Source organism: Salmo salar, chromosome ssa07 (genome assembly GCF_905237065.1).
Source record: "Salmo salar chromosome ssa07, Ssal_v3.1, whole genome shotgun sequence".
Classification (NCBI taxonomy): Eukaryota; Metazoa; Chordata; class Actinopteri; order Salmoniformes; family Salmonidae; genus Salmo; species Salmo salar.
The window spans coordinates 52,901,795-52,920,937 of record NC_059448.1 but is presented as its reverse complement, the minus strand read 5'-3'; the positions used below and the strand labels follow the sequence as shown (position 1 = coordinate 52,920,937).

Genomic DNA, 19,143 nt, shown 5'->3' with positions numbered 1-19,143 from the left:
CCTCCCTCACTCTGATCCTCTGGGCCTCTCACTAAAATCCCCTAATAACAGCTTTAGGATAGCAAGCTGCCAAAGAGGACTACAGCAAAGCTGCACCAGAGGACAGGGTGTGTAAGCACACTTACACAGAGTTAAAAGGTAACACTCTCTCTGTCTCACACACACACACACACACACAAACGGACCAGACTGTCCTTGCCCAGTAAAACCTCAAGGAGAATCTTTATTCTTCTATCATGATGGGCTGCTATATAGATCTGAGAGCAGGATTTCTAATCAAACCCTGAGTGTCTGTGTGAGATACAGTATGTCACTGTGTCTTTCATGCACCCTGCCTGTCCTCATCCAGCTCTAGATGGGTGTTTTCGCACAAAGAATAGGCAGTGTGTGTGTATGTGTGTGTGTTTGTGTGTGTCTGTGTATATATGTATGTCTATTTGTGTGTCTCTGTGTGTGTGTGTGTATATGTCTGTGTGTGTGTCTCTGTGTGAGTGTGTGTGTGTGTGTCTGTGTGTGTCTCTGTGTGAGTGTGTGTCTGTGAATCTGTCTGTGTGTGTGTGTGTTCTGTGTGTGTGTGTGTGTGTGTGTGTGTGTGTGTGTGTGTGTGTGTGTGTGTGTGTGTGTGTGTGTGTGTGTGTGTGTGTGTGTGTGTGTGTGTGTGTGTGTGTGTGTGTGTGTGTGTGTGTATCTGTCTGTATATGTGTGTGTGTGTGTGTGTGTGACTATGCGTGCAGTGGAAGATAGCCTATAGGATGGTAACTCCCTCTCTCCCCATATATGACGGCAAACAGCCCGTGTGAACGTCTGAGCATGCGTGTACGAGTGTATGTGTGTGTGTGTGTGTGTTTCTCTGTGCAAGGTAAAGGACTCCACTTGTACTACTAAGAACATATATATTACCTTTATATGCCCTATGTGTCTAATTGGATGGACACTGTACCTGAAACTGACTAGGCAGACTATGTAGCGGAGAAGGAAGTGTGTCATTGTCTCTGCAGTGAGAGAGCATATCTTTCTTTTGTCACCTCAAAATAACCCTACTGCATGCCACAAATACACACACACACACACACACACACACACACAAGCTTACACAGACAGACGTCATCGGGGTAAGATTCTGAACCAGAAGCATGTTTCAGTGTATCTGTGTACCTCAGTGAGGAGGACTCGCTGGAAACTGACCAAACTGTTGGATTCTGTCCCTCATTTCCTCCTCTGTATACATTTTATTTCAGTTTAGAGGAAGAAAAAAACTAACTTATTTTGCATTCCTCAGCTGTGTGCATGGTAGTGCTAGGATAAATGCTTTCAAATTACACTCTTAATGAAAAACACACACACACACACACGACTTCCCCATAAACAATCCGAATTGTAGATACACACAGGAACCATTTGTGGTCGGCTGAGATTTCCCCTCCGCAGGGGGAAGAGGAAATTGGATACACGCAGAGACACAAAGAGGAGCGCCACTTTGTAAACAGAGGGCAATGTTGTTTACCTTCCCCAGGAGCACGACCACCGCCTGGCGGAACCGGAGCCGCTGGAACACAAAGAGGTCGTAAGCCGCTGATACGGCCAGCACCGTGACTCCCTGCTCCTTCCACAGCATGCTGGACGCTGCGCAGACCAGGCTCCCCAGCAGCCACAGCCACGTCCAGGCTCGGAGCCTACCACAGCCCCTGGTCTGACAGTCCCTAGAAGAGGCCGTGTAGGCCGAGCGGAGCCCGCAGTGCCTTGTGTAACAGAGAAGAGACAAGAGGAACAGCAGTGCCGCACCGACGTCGGCCCTCCCCACTACCCCCGCCACGGCTTCCGTATGCACCGGGTGGGAGGCGAAGAGGAGCCCCACCAGAAGACTCCACGGACCTCCCCCCAGGAGGGGGCGACAGAGGGCAGTGAAAAGGCCTGTGACAGCCCCGTGGAGGCCCATGTTGACCAGGTGGTAGCTCCAGGGGCGCAGGCCGCCCAGGGCGTGGTTGAGGCGGAAAGAGAGGGTGCAGAGGGGTCGGAAAGACTTGTGGCTGCCGCTGTGGGTGAGCAGGGTGCCCCAGAAGTCATCATACAGGACGTTGGTCCACGGGGTCTCGGGGAGAAGGTCCTGGTTGGTCTTGATCGCACGGCTGTCGGGAGAGAGAGAGAGAGAGAGAGAGAGAGAGAGAGAGAGAGAGAGAGAGAGAGAGAGAGAGAGAGAGAGAGAGAGAGAGAGAGAGAGAGAGAGAGAGAGAGAGAGAGAGAGAGAGAGAGAGAGAGAGAGAGAGAGAGAGAGAGAGAGAGAGAGAGAGAGAGAGAGAGAGAGAGAGAGAGAGGAGGGTCAGTGTCAGTTTGGATACCATCTAGATGAACAGGGGTTTTCAGTCTGAGAGAGAGAGATAAAGTGGTAGTCATTGATGTAGCGACTGTGAGAGAATGGCACAGATGAACCTTGATGCGATAATAACTGTGATGGATGGAGCATGGTGTGAACACATACACACACTTTGTCAGGTGATTATTGGCCCCTGAGGCCTCTCCACTATCTCACAATTAACACATAATTAAGGGGAACCCGGACGTGCCTCATGTACACTAACAGACTGTGACAAACGAGATGATTCACCCCAGAGATGTCAAACTGCATGATAAATGACCCCTCTAACCACTAACACAACAGCTTACTGTAACCATATACTGTAGCTAGCTCAATCAACACACAGTCTACCTACCACAGACCATACTGTAGCTAGCTCAATCAACACACAGTCTACCTACCACAGACCATACTGTAGCTAGCTCAATCAACACACAGTCTACCTACCACAGACCATACTGTAGCTAGCTCAATCAACACACAGTCTACCTACCACAGACCATACTGTAGCTAGCTCAATCAACACACAGTCTACCTACCACAGACCATACTGTAGCTAGCTCAATCAACACACAGTCTACCTACCACAGACCATACTGTAGCTAGCTCAATCAACACAGTCTACCTACCACAGACCATACTGTAGCTAGCTCAATCAACACACAGTCTACCTACAACAGACCATACTGTAGCTAGCTCAATCAACACACAGTCTACCTACCACAGACCATACTGTAGCTAGCTCAGTCAACACAGTCTACCTACCACAGACCATACTGTAGCTAGCTCAATCAACACACAGTCTACCTACAACAGACCATACTGTAGCTAGCTCAATCAACACAGTCTACCTACAACAGACCATACTGTAGCTAGCTCAATCAACACAGTCTATCTACCACAAAAAACGAAGTTTTTGTATATATTGCTTCATCTAAGCTGAATGCATTAAAAAAGTGTCACAACGTATACTGTCAGTACACACAAACTAACAGTCAGTTTTTGAGGATTAGATAAGACATATGTTAAAAATGGGACACTATAAACCTAAGAAGACACTGATCTTTACTGCAGTAGTCTAATATGTAGAGTCCTGACTAGTGCGAGGGAGGAGAGGGCCGCCACTTGTTCACCATAGTTGTTATGACAGACGTGGCAATTAGTGTTGATGTTCCAGATACTGTTCCCTTATCACAGAACAACAGAGTGATATATCACCAGACGTGTGTGTGTGTGTGTGTGTGTGTGTGTGTGTGTGTGTGTGTGTGTGTGTGTGTGTGTGTGACACCATGTCCTTATATGTGTGTACTTATTATGTTGGGTTAATTTTGATCCAGTGGCGACCTTCTGTCTCACGGTTTGTTTGACTTGGGGGACTACGTTTTTCTCAAGCGCCAGTCAAACATTGTGTTTGAGTAAAAGAGATTGGACCGGGCGCAGCTCAGGACTTCCTTTGTGAGGAGATTAGGACTCAGTGCCAGCACAAGGACTAGATGAATTAGAATGAGAGAGAGAGGGAGAAATAGAGAGAGAGAGGGGTCAGGAGAGACAGCAGGAGAACTAGAAAGAGAGGGATGTAGAAAGAGAGGGATGTAGAAAGCGAGATGAGAATGAGGGAAAGTGACATGATAAGATGTGGAGAGAGGAGAGTGATGGGAGAGAGAGTGAAATGTCTAGAGCGAGAGATCCAGAGAGATGTAACAGTTTAGAGCTCAATCGAGGGAGGGAGGGAGGGAGGGAGGGGAGCGAGAGACAGAGAGATAGAGTGATCTGACGTGTTAGTTCATCCCCATGGCAGTGGGCTAGTCTGTATTTTTCCCCTTTCTCTCCCTCTCTCCTCCAGCTGCATGCACATCATGTTTTAGACGGTTGGAACTCTGTGTACCTTTGTTAATCACACCCAATCACCATCTAGGCTACCCCCTCCTCTCCTCCTCTCCTCTGTCCTTACCCACAACCCATCACTCATGTATCCTCACTCCTCACTTCCATAAAATGAACACAATAAAAAAAGGATAATTTTTTTCAAAAGAACGCCCCTTTTATATTTTGGGATTTTAAATTGAGGGGAGAGAGTGCCCACCAGCCTGAGAGAGTGCCCCCCCCCCCACGTACGACAGTAGAATACAAAAGAGACCTCTCTAAGTCAGTCGCTCCGGGAGACCACTCTATCCCACTTCAGAGACAGGGCCAATGAAGCCATCAGCACAGCCAGCCAGAACTACTGTCACTCTCCCCCTTCAATATCTAGGCAGCATCCCAAATGACCAGGGTCTCTGTTCAATAGTAGTGCACTATGTAGGGAATAGGGTCTCATTTGCGACGGATCCCTATAGCGCCTGTCCAGACCCTTACAGCCAGCAGAAGTGGGGAGAGAAGAGCAGAGGTGGGGGTGGTAGGGGGTCTGATTTAAATATTTTAATGATTTATCTCCGGTGAGGATGGAGACCTAGATGGGCCAAGACTCAGGGGAGGCTAAAGGGCGGCTACACTGGAGCTTGTTAGTGTACTATTAATGCAAGACCCAAACACACACACACACACACACAGTAACGTAGGCATGAAAATATACAGTAGAACAAATACAGTTTTAATATGAGTTAACCTGTGGAAAAACAGGTAGTAAAAAAATACACTAGTATGTTCCGAGATGAATCCTGTTCAAACTGAGTGATGAGATAAGATGATGTGGAACAGGGAATACTTAGGAATAGGCAGTATTCCGTCTTCCTCCCTCCCAGTCCGGTCCGTCTCTCAGCAGTGCAGAGCCTGAGAAACTGATGCTTGTTTTCCCATTGAGAAAACAATCCTGGGAAACTGAGGAATTCTCCCTCTCTGCCTCACGCGACGACAGGCTGCACTGAGCTCTGAGGTCAGCACAGACACAAAGTGGTGAAGGAGAAATGAACCATTTGATATATAGAATACTAATGAACCATTTGATTTATAGTACAGTAATGAACCTTCCACACCAGTTTAGCCAGCCATTCATAACATACTAATGAACATCATCACTCATCAGCAAATCTGCTATTATTTGTCTTATGAATGAATTAGAGGAAGTTTTGATTGCTGAACTGAAGGAGAAAGCTGTGGTGAGATTGAGAGAGGCTCGGACTTAGTGTCAGCGTTGATTGCTGTGATGTGGACTGAGCCAGCAGTGTGTATTAGACAAGGACCCATATTCACAAAGCATCTCAGAGTAGGAGTGCTGATCTAGGATCAGGTCCACACCTGTCAACATTCACCTTTTGCTACTATTTCTGTTAAGTCTACGCATGCAATTTGATAAATCCAAAGTATACACCACACAGAACACAGAATGCACTGCAACTGCCTCTGCAACACAATGCCGCAAGGGAAACGCAGCGTTCCATTGGAAATGAATGTACTTCTGGTGTACAAAAATGTCATGCTGCTATCGGTGTGATCGAGGTGTAAGGCTGCAGTGATTAAGTTAAGACTCCAGCCCTAGGTAAACATGCTGACCCTGCCAGACTGTTGAGAGGGGAGACACTCTGCTGTCTAGTTAGTAAACACACCCACACACGCACACACACACAAATATGGTTACCCCCACACACACACACACACACACACACACACACACACACACACACACACACACACACACACACACACATATATGAAAGTGTGCACACAAACACACAAATCAACTCCAGCGACCCCGACACACCTGCTGTGTTTTGATCTGGGGATGGATTAGCCTTTAGTGAACGTTCCTCTTTATGTCCCCATAAAACAAACAGGGGACATTCATCAATATCTCGTTGCTAAACACTCCACTCCAGCCTTCTGTAAATATTTGGTCCTCCGGCCAGCCTGAATGTCTACAGCGTGTATTATCCTGCACATGGAACACTGATGAATCCCAATGTGTAAAGAGAAGAGTTGTGGTATAGAGTCACATGACTTCAGTCACAAATTTGATGACTTGAGACTCGACTTGATAGAAAATAAAAATAACTTCCGGCTTGACTTAGACTTGGAGCCTCAAGACTCGGGACTCGACTTTGACTTGAGACTGAAGACTTGAAATTATCTGGCCAAGTTTTGTAATGTTTTGTCACTCATTTTGTGTCACAGAGTCTACGTGGATTACTCTCCATGCATCCAGAGACAGTAGCCACAGCATCTCGCTTGCAAAAAAACCTGCAACAGATTAGCTAGTGAAACCCACACGCGGCACTCTGATTGGACCACCAAACTGTAAATCAACACAGGTCGGGTGGTGAACAGATTGCTGATTTGCTGAACAGCTATATGATCCTTCTTATGCTGTCTGTCTGTCTGTCTGTCTGTCTGTCTGTCTGTCTGTCTGTCTGTCTGTCTGTCTGTCTGTCTGTCTGTCTGTCTGTCTGTCTGTCTGTCTGTCTGTCTGTCTGTCTGTCTGTCCTGTCCTGTCCTGTCCTGTCCTGTCCTGTCTATTAATTGCAGCCTGGCCACAAAGTCCCAACATCAAGCTTTATAATACTATCTGGCCAACTCTATTAGATTTCCCTCCCCTTATGGAGAACAAGGCCAGCTAATTAACCACATAGATAGAGCTGAGGTGGACAGACAGCCTATTCACACTATGCTAATCACAGAGCCAAAGGGAAATAACTCCCATCTCTGTGTGTGTGCGTGTGCATGTGTGTGTGTGTGTGTGTGTGTGTGTGTGTGTGTGTGTGTGTGTGTGTGTATTTTAAGGTAATAAAGAGCTTCCCACATTAATGAGTGAAGCTTCCATATGGAACGGCTGATAAACATCTACCTCCACACCATTATCATCCCTATGTGATTTGTTTCCCAAGCTTTGTGCTTGAGTGGGAGAGTACACTGAGTGGACAAAACATTAGGAACACCTTCCTAATATTGAGTTGCACCCCTCCCCCTTCTGCCCTCAGAACATACTCAATTCATGGGGGCATGGACTCTACAAGGTGCCAAAAGCGTTCCAAAGGGATGCTGGCCCATGTTGACTCCAATGCTTCCCACAGTTGTGTCAAGTTGGCTGGATGTCCTTTGGGTGGTGGACCATTCTTGATACACACAGGAAACTGTTGAGCGTGAAAAACCCAGCAGTGTTGCAGTTCTTGACACAAACCGGTGCGCCTGGCACCTACTATCATACCCCGTTCAAAGGCACTTAAATCTTTCACCCTCTGAATGGCACACATTCACAATCCATGTATCAAATGTCTCCAGGCTTAAAAATCATTTTTGAATCTGTCTCCTCCACATCATCTACACTGATTGAAGTGGATTTACACCCCCACAACAACCATATATCTATTCTACAACCCCACAACAACCATCTATTGTCACGCCCTGACCTTAGAGAGACGTTTATTTTCCTCTAGTTTGGTTAGGTCAGGGTGTGATGTGGGGTGGGCAATCTAGTTGGTCTATTCCTTTGTGTTGAGCCGAGTATGGTTCCTAATCAGAGGCAGCTGTCTATCGTTGTCTCTGATTGGGAATCATACTTAGGCAGCCCTTTTTCCCTCCTTCAGTTGTAGGATCTTGTTTTTGTGTTGTGCCTGTGAGCACACCATTACTTCACGTTTCGTTTGCTTCTGTATTTGTTTTGGTGAGTTTCATTTTTTAAAACATGTGGAACTATGCACGCTGCGCCTTGGTCTACTCCTTTTGACGATCGTGACAGAAGATCCCACCACCAAAGGACCAAGCAGCGTGGACCGATTGACTGGACCTGGGAGGAAATCCTGGATGGGGCAGGACCCTGGACAAGGCATGGGGAGTATCGCCGTCCGCAAGAAGAGATAGAGGCAGCGAAAGCAGAACGGCTATACTGGGAGGAACAGGCAAGGAAACAACGGAAGCCCGAGAGGCAGAGGCAAAAAAAGGGGGGGGGCACACGGGGAGATTGGCGAAGTCGGGGTTGAGACCTGAGCCAACTCCTCGTGTTTACCGTGGGGAGCGAGTGACCGAGCAAGAACCGTGTTATGCGATGATGCGCACTGTGTCCCCAGTGCACACTCACAGCCCGGTGCGCTCGGTGAAAGCTCCTCACCGTTGCCGTGCTAGAGTTGGCTGTCAGCCAGGAAGAAGTGAGCCGGCTCAGTGTTCCTGGTCTCCAGTGCGTCTCTTCGGTCCAGATTATCCATTTAACATTTAAGACATTTAGCAGACGCTCTTATCCAGAGCGACTTACAAATTGGTGCATTCACCTTATAATATCCAGTGGAACAACCACTTTACAATAGTGCATCTAAATATTTTAAGGGGGGGTTAGAAGGATTACTTTATCCTATCCCAGGTATTCCTTAAAGAGGTGGGGTTTCAGGTGTCTCCGGAAGGTGGTGATTGACTCCGCTGTCCTGGCGTCATGAGGGAGCTTGTTCCACCATTGGGGTGCCAGAGCAGCGAACAGTTTTGACTGGGCTGAGCAGGAACTGTGCTTCCTCAGAGGTAGGGAGGCGAGCAGGCCAGAGATGGATGAACGCAGTGCCCTTGTTTGGGTGTAGGGCCTGATCAGAGCCTGAAGGTACGGAGGTGCCGTTCCCCTCACAGCTCCGTAGGCAAGCACCATGGTCTTGTAGCGGATGCGAGCTTCAACTGGAAGCCAGTGGAGAGAGCGGAGGAGCGGGGTGACGTGAGAGAACTTGGGAAGGTTGAACACCAGACGGGCTGCGGCGTTCTGGATGAGTTGTAGGGGTTTAGTGGCACAGGCATGGAGCCCAGCCAACAGCGAGTTGCAGTAATCCAGGCGGGAGATGACAAGTGCCTGGATTAGGACCTGCGCCGCTTCCTGTGTGAGGCAGGGTCGTACCTATCCTGCGCCAGCTCTACGCACGGTACCCCCCGTTCACCAGCACAGCCCAGTTCGTCCTGTGCCAGCGCTCCGCCCTTGCTGGGCTAAAATAACCATCCAGCCAGGACGGGGTGTGCCAGCCCTAAGCTCCAGACCTCCAGTGCGCCTCCACGGCCCAGTATACCCAGTCTCCTGTGCGTCTCCCCAGTCCGGTGAGACCGGTTCCAGCTCCACGTAGGAAGCCTCCAGTGATGATCTGTGGTCCGAAGCCTCCAGTGATGATCCATGTCACGAAGCCTCCAGTGATGATCCATGGCCCGGAGCCTGTAGTGATAATCCATGGCCCGGAGCCTGTAGGGATAATCCATGCAAGAAGCCTTTAGGGATGATCCATGGCCCGGAGCCTCCAGAATGATCCATGGCATGAAGCCTGTAGGGATAATCCATGGCCCGGAGCCTCCAGAGATGATCCATGGCATGAAGCCTCCTGTGATGATCCATGGCACGGAGCCTGCAGCGATGGTCCCCAGTCCGGAACCTACAGTGACGCTCCCCAGTCCGGAACCTACGGTGACGCTCCCCAGTCCGGAACCTACAGTGACGCTCCCCAGTCCGGAGCCTCCAGCGACGCTCCCCAGTCCGGAGCCTCCGCAGCGGTCGGCAGTTCAGAGCCTCCGGCGATGATCCACGGTCTGGTTCCAACAACCATCTATCTATTGACACCCCCATAACAACCATCTATCTATTCTACACCCCCACAACAACCATCTATTGTACAACCCCACAACAACCATCTATCTATTCTACACCCCACAACAACCATCTATCTATTGTACACCCCCACAACAACCATCTATTGTACAACCCCAAAACAACCACCGCTCCAGTCTCCAATAAAACACATAGCAGAGATGCACCTTTTCAATCCATTGAATAAAGAGTTCAGTCCATCCACTACAGTTAAAATGTCATTCAGCTCTACACGCATGCTTCGGCCTCAATGGCAAAAGCCCTTTTAATTCAATAGAATTTTGAAGTTACTTGAGTTAATTGATTGATTTCTCCTTTGGTTCTGCCTTGGTGAACTGGCCCAAACTCAAGTCGCAGGGGCCATATCACCTCTCTCTGACTTAAACCAATCCTAACAGGATTAGAGAGTGATTATAGACCCTCAGTGTTTTAGGGACGTTGCCCAGAGGGCAGAGGTCAACCTATAATCTGATTAAAGCTCTCTGGACTCGACTGGGGTAGGGTGGTGATAGTATGCGTGGTGGGGGAAATTGTGTGTGTGTTGGGGGGGGGTAAATCTGTATGTGTGTGTGTGTGTGTGTGTGTGTGTGTGTGACATTCCTTATTCCTAGTTGTGAGTTGTGCATAGGCACACACATAAAACACTGGCACAGTGGCATTTTAAAGCTGAAGCAACAGAATATGTATTCCAAACACGAGCACTAAGTCTTAATGCCATGCTGTGGTGCAGTTGGCAAGTACAGAGGCACAGGCTAAGCCCAGTGAATGACCCAGCTTGCTAAAGAAGAACCCTGTCGTCTCTTCACCCGGGTTGACAGACAGACTGGACTGTGGCTGTTGGGAGGGAGGGAGGCCATTGTTGCCTAGCCTACTGGAAAAGACTTGTCTGGCAAAGCCCTGATCCAGACTGCTTCACTGGCTGTCTGGTCTGCGGTTTGGTGTGTGCACGTGTCTGACACAGTTGTCATATGTGTGGGGGTGAGGGGGGGGTATCAACTCACGCACACACACATGCAAAACATACACACACAAACAAGCACACATACGCACGCAAACACACACCCACACAGCAGAGAGGAGAGAGCAGATGGAGGTCTTTGATTGATGGGGCTGCCACAGAGTCCCACCTACTTCTCAGACATCTATTTTGGCTGGCCACTCAGCAGAATACTGAGAGCCCTTTACACAAAGCCCACATATCTTCAACATTAGCATAGCAACACTAGCATAGTCGCTCACCAGCTAGCATATTAGGTTCCCTGAATGTTCTGGGAATGTATTTTTTAGGTTGCAATCCTCTCTGTCTCTCTCTGTCTCCCTGTGTGTGTCTCTCTCTCTTTATCTCTCTCTCTGTCTCTCTCTCTGTGTCTCTCTTTGTGTCTCTGTCTCCCTGTCTCTCAATTCAATTCAATTTAAGGGCTTTATTGGCATCTCTCTCTCTCCTCCTGCCGCTTCTTCTCCATGTTGTATGTTTCTGTACTCTCTCACACTCTTCCTTTCCTTATCATCATCCCCTTACTGTAACTCTGGTGGTGTTTATATATCTAATAACCCACAAGTCAGGAAGTGGCCAGACGTGGGTGTGTCTAAACATCTCACGTCAACAAGACGTGGGCAGAACAATACCCTCTCCAGTCATGCCATAACACTTTCCCACAGTCTGACCCACACTGGTATAAACACTCAGTAGAGAAATCTATAAAGGCACACTGACACAATTATTAATGCATCACAAATGGCACCCTATTTCACATATAGTGCACTTCTTTTAACCAGAGCCCTATTGACCCTGGTCAAAATATTATATTGGGTTTATCTTTAGATTATTAGATTAGTCCAGCCTCTCTCTCTGGTTTCCTGGTTTGTGTGAAATGTGAAATTAATTTGTGTGTTGTCGGCCAACTCCGACACATGGTTGTTTGTCTTCTCAAAGGATGGAATGTTAAATGATAAACTGCTCTTGGATGCTAATCAAAAGATAGCATAGTGAGGTTGATGTGTGGGGAGAAAGACAGGGGACTGCACATTTGACAGTGTTTTAGGTGTAGGCTGACATTTCAGCTAGTCCTGCAGGAATGAAAATAACAGTCATTCAAATTATATGTACTGTATCATCTATATATTTAAACCATTAGTCTAACCTATATTAGTCAAACCTATATTAGCCTAACCTATATTAGCCTAACCTATATTAGCCTAACCTATATTAGCCTAACCTATATTAGCCTAACCTATATTTTCATCCTTCCTGTCATGTGGTAATGAATGAGTGTGCACTGTGTATATCTTTCCCATGCAGTAGACTAAAAATAGCCATCCAGCTTCTGCATTGTCCCACTAGACCGACTGTATATCCAAGCAGCTTCTTGAATGGGTGGGCTAATTAGCTAACTTTGCTGATTCAATAAGAAGAGCCTAGCTGGGCTAATTAAAATACAGTAAATCAGCTTTGTGGAGGAACAACTACCCGTTTACCTTTCTCAGGCATAAACTTAATTAAGACATTTTTGTTTAGGGGAAAGTGCAAATGATGTCATGTAGTCTGTTTAAGTGCCGTCACTGCTCTGCGAAGCTTTCTCACCATCCAGAATATTTACAGATGCACTTATTGACTGTTTATCAAGGAACTATGTGACTGTTTATCAAGGTAGCTTTCTCACCGTTCTAAAAATATATACTAGGCCATGTAAGCAGAGGAAAGCACTGGACAGACAGACAGACAGACAGACAGACAGACAGACAGACAGACAGACAGACAGACAGACAGACAGACAGACAGACAGACAGACAGACAGACAGACAGACAGACAGACAGACAGACAGACAGACAGACACAGACAGACAGAGGATTTGCAGGCTTCTATGCTATTAGAATGGAAACCACAGGCAGTCTCTCAGCGACCTCAGGTAACCCTGCCTGTCTCCCCTCCCCTCCCATCAACAGCACAGCATCCATCATTCAAACTAGTGGAGAGAGTCTCATACAGAGAGCTGGAGTGGTGGTGGTTAGGGTCCAACAGGCTTTTCATCAGACAGCTGACATTTCTACCGGCCTTTGGATTTTGGAGGACTAACGAGTCAAAAGACTTGACTTGACTCCTTCTGTGTCACAGGACACTGTGTACCACTGTGTGTATCTCACATCCTCCAGATGGTTCACATCTTCGTCATAGCCATGATATCAATAACGTTAATGATGTGTATGATCAAAAGACTCCACAACACATTATTCATCAGCATCACTGCCGCCCAGCTGTTTTCACTAACACCTGCATTAGTGCTGGACGCAGTGGTGATTAACATTCATTATCCCTCTCTGTCCACGTCCCTCCCCACTACTACCACCCATTAATGAGAAGGGAGTTACAAGGGCATTAAAGCTGCCATCTCCTCCAACAACCAATCAGGATGGCTGTTTGCTTCAAAGGGAGCACTGCTGGAGGAAGGAGCCAGGAAGTGGATGTCTCCTCTTTGTCAGAGGAGGCTCCTTTTATGTCCCGTAAAACATGTTTCCTGATTAGCAGCAAGGCCACAGCACAGCCAGGGCCAAGGACTCTGCACAGGGCACCTGCCAGGGCGGCAGGTAGCCTAGCAGTTAGAGCGTTGGGCCCGAGCCGACAAGGTGGAAATCTGTCGATGTGCCCTTGAGAAAGGTACTTAACCCTAATTTGCTCCAGGGGCGCCGTACTACTATCCGGTGTATGTGACCATTAAATAGTACAGTGCATGAAACTATAATACAGTCTTTGAATATTCTTTCACTTTTCAAATGACAATTGGACATGAACAAAATGTTTCTACCTCTCAAGATGCTTGTAGACGTAGAGTGTTGAAGTGGTCCTAAAATAGACTTAGGAAGTTATCATTTGGGAGTGTCATGTTAAAGTAATGAGTAGCTAATTGCCTTGCTACAGGCCTAACAAAAGCAGTGTAGAGTGGCTGTTTTGTGACTTTCCCAATGTTACATTTTAGGTAGGAGGTATGATCTGGTGGAGACAATCAGTGAGAGTGAGGGTCCATCATCTATATTTCAGCAGATCAATCCCGCTGCCATTATCTTCACCACAGAGCCTGATTGATCAGCTATGTTAGCCAGCTGCATCCAACCAAACAGGACCAGATGATAGGCTAATGCCATGTCCTCCGTGCCACCTCAGCTAAAAAGGGGCCGGGACCCTCCCGCTTGTCCGCTCGGTGACTGATGATGTCTATAAACAGTCCTGAGGAGTCCTCAGCCACACAAAGAAGAGGGGACAGGAAATCAATAGCTAATAAAGCAATGCCCCTGGGATGTGTTCTCTAAAGGCAAAACCAGATAGGATAGAATACACAGTGAAATACAGCACTGGGATGAAGGACTCGGGAGCAGAACTTCACACCCTATAAAACCCTGGATTAATTAGATTGTTCGATCTGCAGTTGCTATATTAATTTTTGGTCGTATAAATTAATGGTGTACCCATAGATTTTTTTAAATGCCTCAAGAGCTTAGTTTAACTGTCATAGCCCATCAGAACAGAAAATATAAGCTTGCTTTACGCCAACGTTTGTATTCAAAGTAAACGTAAACAAACACTAAAGCCTCAAAACATGGTTCAAACTATAATGTTGATATCATTCTGTTGAAGTCGTAAGTTTACATACACTTAGGTTGGAGTCATTAAAACTTGTTTTTCAACCACTCTACAAATTTCTTGTTAACAAACTATAGTTTTGGCAAGTCGGTTAGGACATCTACTTTGTGCCTGACACAAATAATTTTCCCAACAATTGTTTACCGACAGATTATTTCACTTATAATTCACTGTATTACAATTCCAGTGGGTCAGAAGTTTACATACACTAATGTAAGGCTCGGGCGTCGTAGGTGGAATCAGACGCAGGAAGCAGCGAGCACAATGTAGTGGTTTTTTAATGAAGTTCTACAGGCGAGAATAAACAAGCCACCCCAAACAGAGAAATAAGCGCACACAATATAAGTGCCCCAAACACACGGGAAAAACAATGTGGCGCAACACTAGCGCAAACGCATCAACACAAACCTCTACAGTAAAGAATAATCCCGCACAAAGAAAAGGCGGACCAGCTAAATTAAATAGCCCCGCTAATCACCCCCACTCAGAACAGGTGCACACAATCACAAACAGGGGAAAACAAAAAGGGAATCAGTGGCAGCTAATAGGCCGGTGACGACGACCGCCGAGCGCCACCCGAGCAGGAGGGGGCGCCACCGTCGGTGGGAATCGTGACAACTAAGTTGACTTTGCCTTTAAACAGGTTGGACAATTCCAGAAAATGATGTCATGCCTTTAGAAGCTTCTGATAGGCTAATTGACATAATTTGAGTCAATTGGAGGTGTACCTGTGGACGTATTTCAAGGCCTACCTTCAAACTCAGTGCCTCTTTGCTTGACATCATGGGAAAATCAAAAGAAATAAGCCAAGACCTCAGAAACAAAATTGTAGACCTCCACAAGTCTGGTTCATCCTTGGGAGCAATTTCCAAACACCTGACGGTACCACGTTCATCTGTACAAACAATAGTACGCAAGTATAAACACCATGGGACCACTCAGCCGTCATACCGCTCAGGAAGGAGATGCATTCTGTCTCCTAGAGATGAACTTACTTTGGTGCGAAAAGTGCAAATCAATCCCAGAACAACAGCAAAGGACCTTGTGAAGATGCTGGAGGAAACAGGTACAAAAGTATCTATATCCACAGTAAAATGAGTCCTATATCGACACTGCTCCAAAACCGCCATAAAAAAAGCCTGACTACGGTTTGCAACTGCACATGGAGAAATGTCCTCTGGTCTGATGAAACAAAAATAGAACTGTTTGGCCATAATGACCATCGTTATGTTTGGAGGAAAAAGGGGGAGGCTTGCAAGCTGAAGAACACCATCCCAACCGTGAAGCACGGGGGTGGCAGCATCATGTTGTGGGGGTGCTTTGCTGCAGGAGGGACTGGTGCACTTCACAAAAAAGATGGCATCATGAGGTGGAAAATTATGTGGATATATTGAAGTAACATCTCAAGACATCAGTCAGGAAGTTAAAGCTTGGTTGCAAATGGGTCTTCCAAATGGACAATGACCCCAAGCATACTTCCAACGTTGTGGAAAAATGGCTTAAGGACAACAAAGTCAAGGTATTGGAGTGGCCATCACAAAGCCCTAACCTCAATCCTATAGAACATCTGTGGGCAGAACTGAAAAAGTGTGTGCAAGCAAGGAGGCCTTCAAACCTGACTCAGTTACACCAGCTCTGTCAGGAGGAATGGGCCAAAATTCACCCAACTTATTGTGGGAAGCTTGTGGAAGGCTACCCGAAACGTTTGACCCAAGTTAAAAAACTTAAAGGCAATCCTACCAAATACCAATTGATTGTATGTAAACTTCTGACCCACTGGGAATGTGATGAAAGAAATATAAGCTGAAATAAATCATTCTCTCTACTATTATTCTGACATTTAACATTCTTAAAATAAACTGGTGATCCTAACTGACCTAAGACAGGGCATTTTTACAAGGATTAAATGTCAGGAATTGTGAAAAACTGAGTTGAAATATATTTGGCTAAAGTGTATGTAAACTTCCGACTTCAACTGTATATGGTCAGTCCTTGCATCCATAGCTCTGTCTCCTTCCATGTGCGCCGTTAGAAATTCAGTGCAGATATCCATTGTTAAGTATTTCCTCAAGTGTAAGGAGTGTTAAAACATAGTGTAACACTCCACGAGGTATATTACACTTTAAAAAGTCATGAGTAAAATATCCTGATGTCTGAATGAGAGCAGATTGAAGTGAGACACTGAAGCCGACAGCCTACTCTCACTCTGCACCCCTCCAACACCCCAAAGACCACCAGTAACTACCCCCATCCCCTCCCCTAGACAGCCTTACAGTAACTGATCATAAAAGCACTAGGGTGCTCATACTCAACATCTGGATCAACGAGTGCTGTAACCCCCCACTTGCCTCTAGAGAAGTGCACTTAATAACATGTGTATGTGGATCTACTTAAGAGGACTCCTCACCCTATAAATATCAGGGCCTCTGTATTAGACCTGTCCTCTTTGTTGAGAGAAACGTCTAAATGGGCAGTTTGCTGTGAGTTTTATGGGGTTTCTGGAATACTTGGTTCCACTCAAATCCAGATCAAATTGAATTTAAGTGGCCACCCATCGGGGCACCGCGGTCTCCTGCCAACTTTAGCACCATAGATCCAACCCAGAATCCACTCATGGAATCCAGCAGCAAACAACTACAACCTCTTGTTCACTATTATGCTCCGGGGGGAAGTTACCCCTACTGTAGGTATAGATCTAGGATGAGCTTCCCCTCCCCCAATCCAACCTTAACCACCAGCAGGAAAAATGCTAAAAAGATCAGCGTCTAGTGGCAACTTCACCCTACTAGGAGTAGTACCCCCACTATTACATGGAGGGAATAATTCACACACAGAACAATGAGGAGGAATCTGAAGTGTTTCGATCCAATTAAGCATCTCAGTGTGGCTCTCATATAGTCTGGACAGTTATTTAAAGTATGTGCTTCTGGCTGGCTAATTAGGATTGTTTCCTATAATAAACGAGAGGCTTGATTAAAAACTGACACTGCCGTTTCCCCATCCACGGGCTCAGCGTATAAATTACTGTCAGGATACCTCGATGCCTCATCCTATAGCTGCTTCTCCTGCTATTGTCACATCTACTGGGAAAGATTCCACCATTTTCATGATGACACGCCCAGCACTATGACTACCAGTACTCTAGCTAGTCACTATTATTATTAACTACCATTTAGCACAACCAGCTACTGCTACTACTACTACTACTGCTACTACCACAACAACAACAACTACTACTACTACTGCTACTACTACCACCACCACTACTACTGCTACTACTACACAACTACTGCAACTATTACCACGACCAAAACTACTACTACTACTACTACCACCACAACTACTACTACTACCACCAGCTACTACTACCACCAGCTACTACTACTACTACTACCAGCTACTGCTACTGCCAGCTACTGCTACTACCAGCTACTGCTACTACCAATACTACTACTAATACTACTACCAATACTACTACTACTACTACCAATATTCTACTACTGCCACCACAACTACTATTACCAGCTACTACAACAACTACAACAACTACTACCACAACTGCTACTACTACCAATACTACTACTACTACCACAACTACTACTACCTGCTACTACTACTACTGCTACCAGCTACTACTACTACTACTACTACTACTACCACCAACACTACTACAACTACCAATACTACTACTATTACTACTATAAATACTATTACTACCACAACTACTACTACTACAACTACCAATACTACTACTACTATCAACAATACTACCACTACTACTACTACTACTACTACTACTACTACTACTACTACTATCACCACTACTATTTCTTCAACCACCATAATACAGTAGTGCTGTAGTAGTTCTTTCTGGCTCCAGGTGCCAGCCCTCCTCCTCCTCCTACTCTCCCTCCTCTTCTCCTTCCTCCTCCTCCTGTCCTTCCTCCTCCTCCTCCTCCTCTCCCTCCTCCTCCTCTCTCCCTCCTCCCCACCATCCATCCCGTTGGCCCACTTATGGAAAGCTGGTGGCACAGTGACCTATAAAACTGGCACCTGCAGTAACAACATTATGGAAAACCCCCTTTGAATCAGTCTGGAGGCTTTGAAGTATTGGGGCCAACTAACTGAAACTAACTGAGACAGTGGCTGAGAGAAATAGCTCAGAGTAACCACCAGACTGTGTGTCTTCATCCCTATATTGTGTCTGTCCAGGGTCCAGCAATGACCAATGGTTACAAACCAGACAATACACAAACACACAAGTGCGTACACACACAAGCAGACTGACACACAGGCAGACACACAGTGAGCCAGCACACCCATACACACACTCACACACAAATGGCACACACACACTCCACACACAAAGCATAAAATAAACCCTGCGAGTCAGGAGCAGGGGAAATGGAGAGAGGGCAGCTTGATTCAATTCATCATTTTCTGAAGTGCTTCCATGACAACAGTGTTCCCCCTCTTTTCTCCTCTCCTGGGCACGAGAGGCCCCTGTACAGAGTGGAATAGAGTGGAATCACCACTTGGCAGTCTCTTCCCTGGACCCAGCTGTGTCCACTGTCCTTTGCCAAGGGATCACATCCCGTTTCCCTCGCTGCACGGACAGCCTACGCTAA

General features: G+C 46.5%; 1 protein-coding gene across 1 annotated transcript in view; it reads right to left on the bottom strand.

The window, feature by feature from the left end:
- Positions 1-19,143, bottom strand: part of LOC106594585 (protein O-mannosyl-transferase TMTC2) — a 158,687-nt gene that overhangs the window by 45,816 nt on the left and 93,728 nt on the right. The window contains exon 2 of the mRNA XM_045722250.1: positions 1,505-2,126. Within this exon, the coding sequence (XP_045578206.1) occupies positions 1,505-2,126 (622 nt within the window). The remainder of the gene's footprint in view (positions 1-1,504; positions 2,127-19,143) is intronic.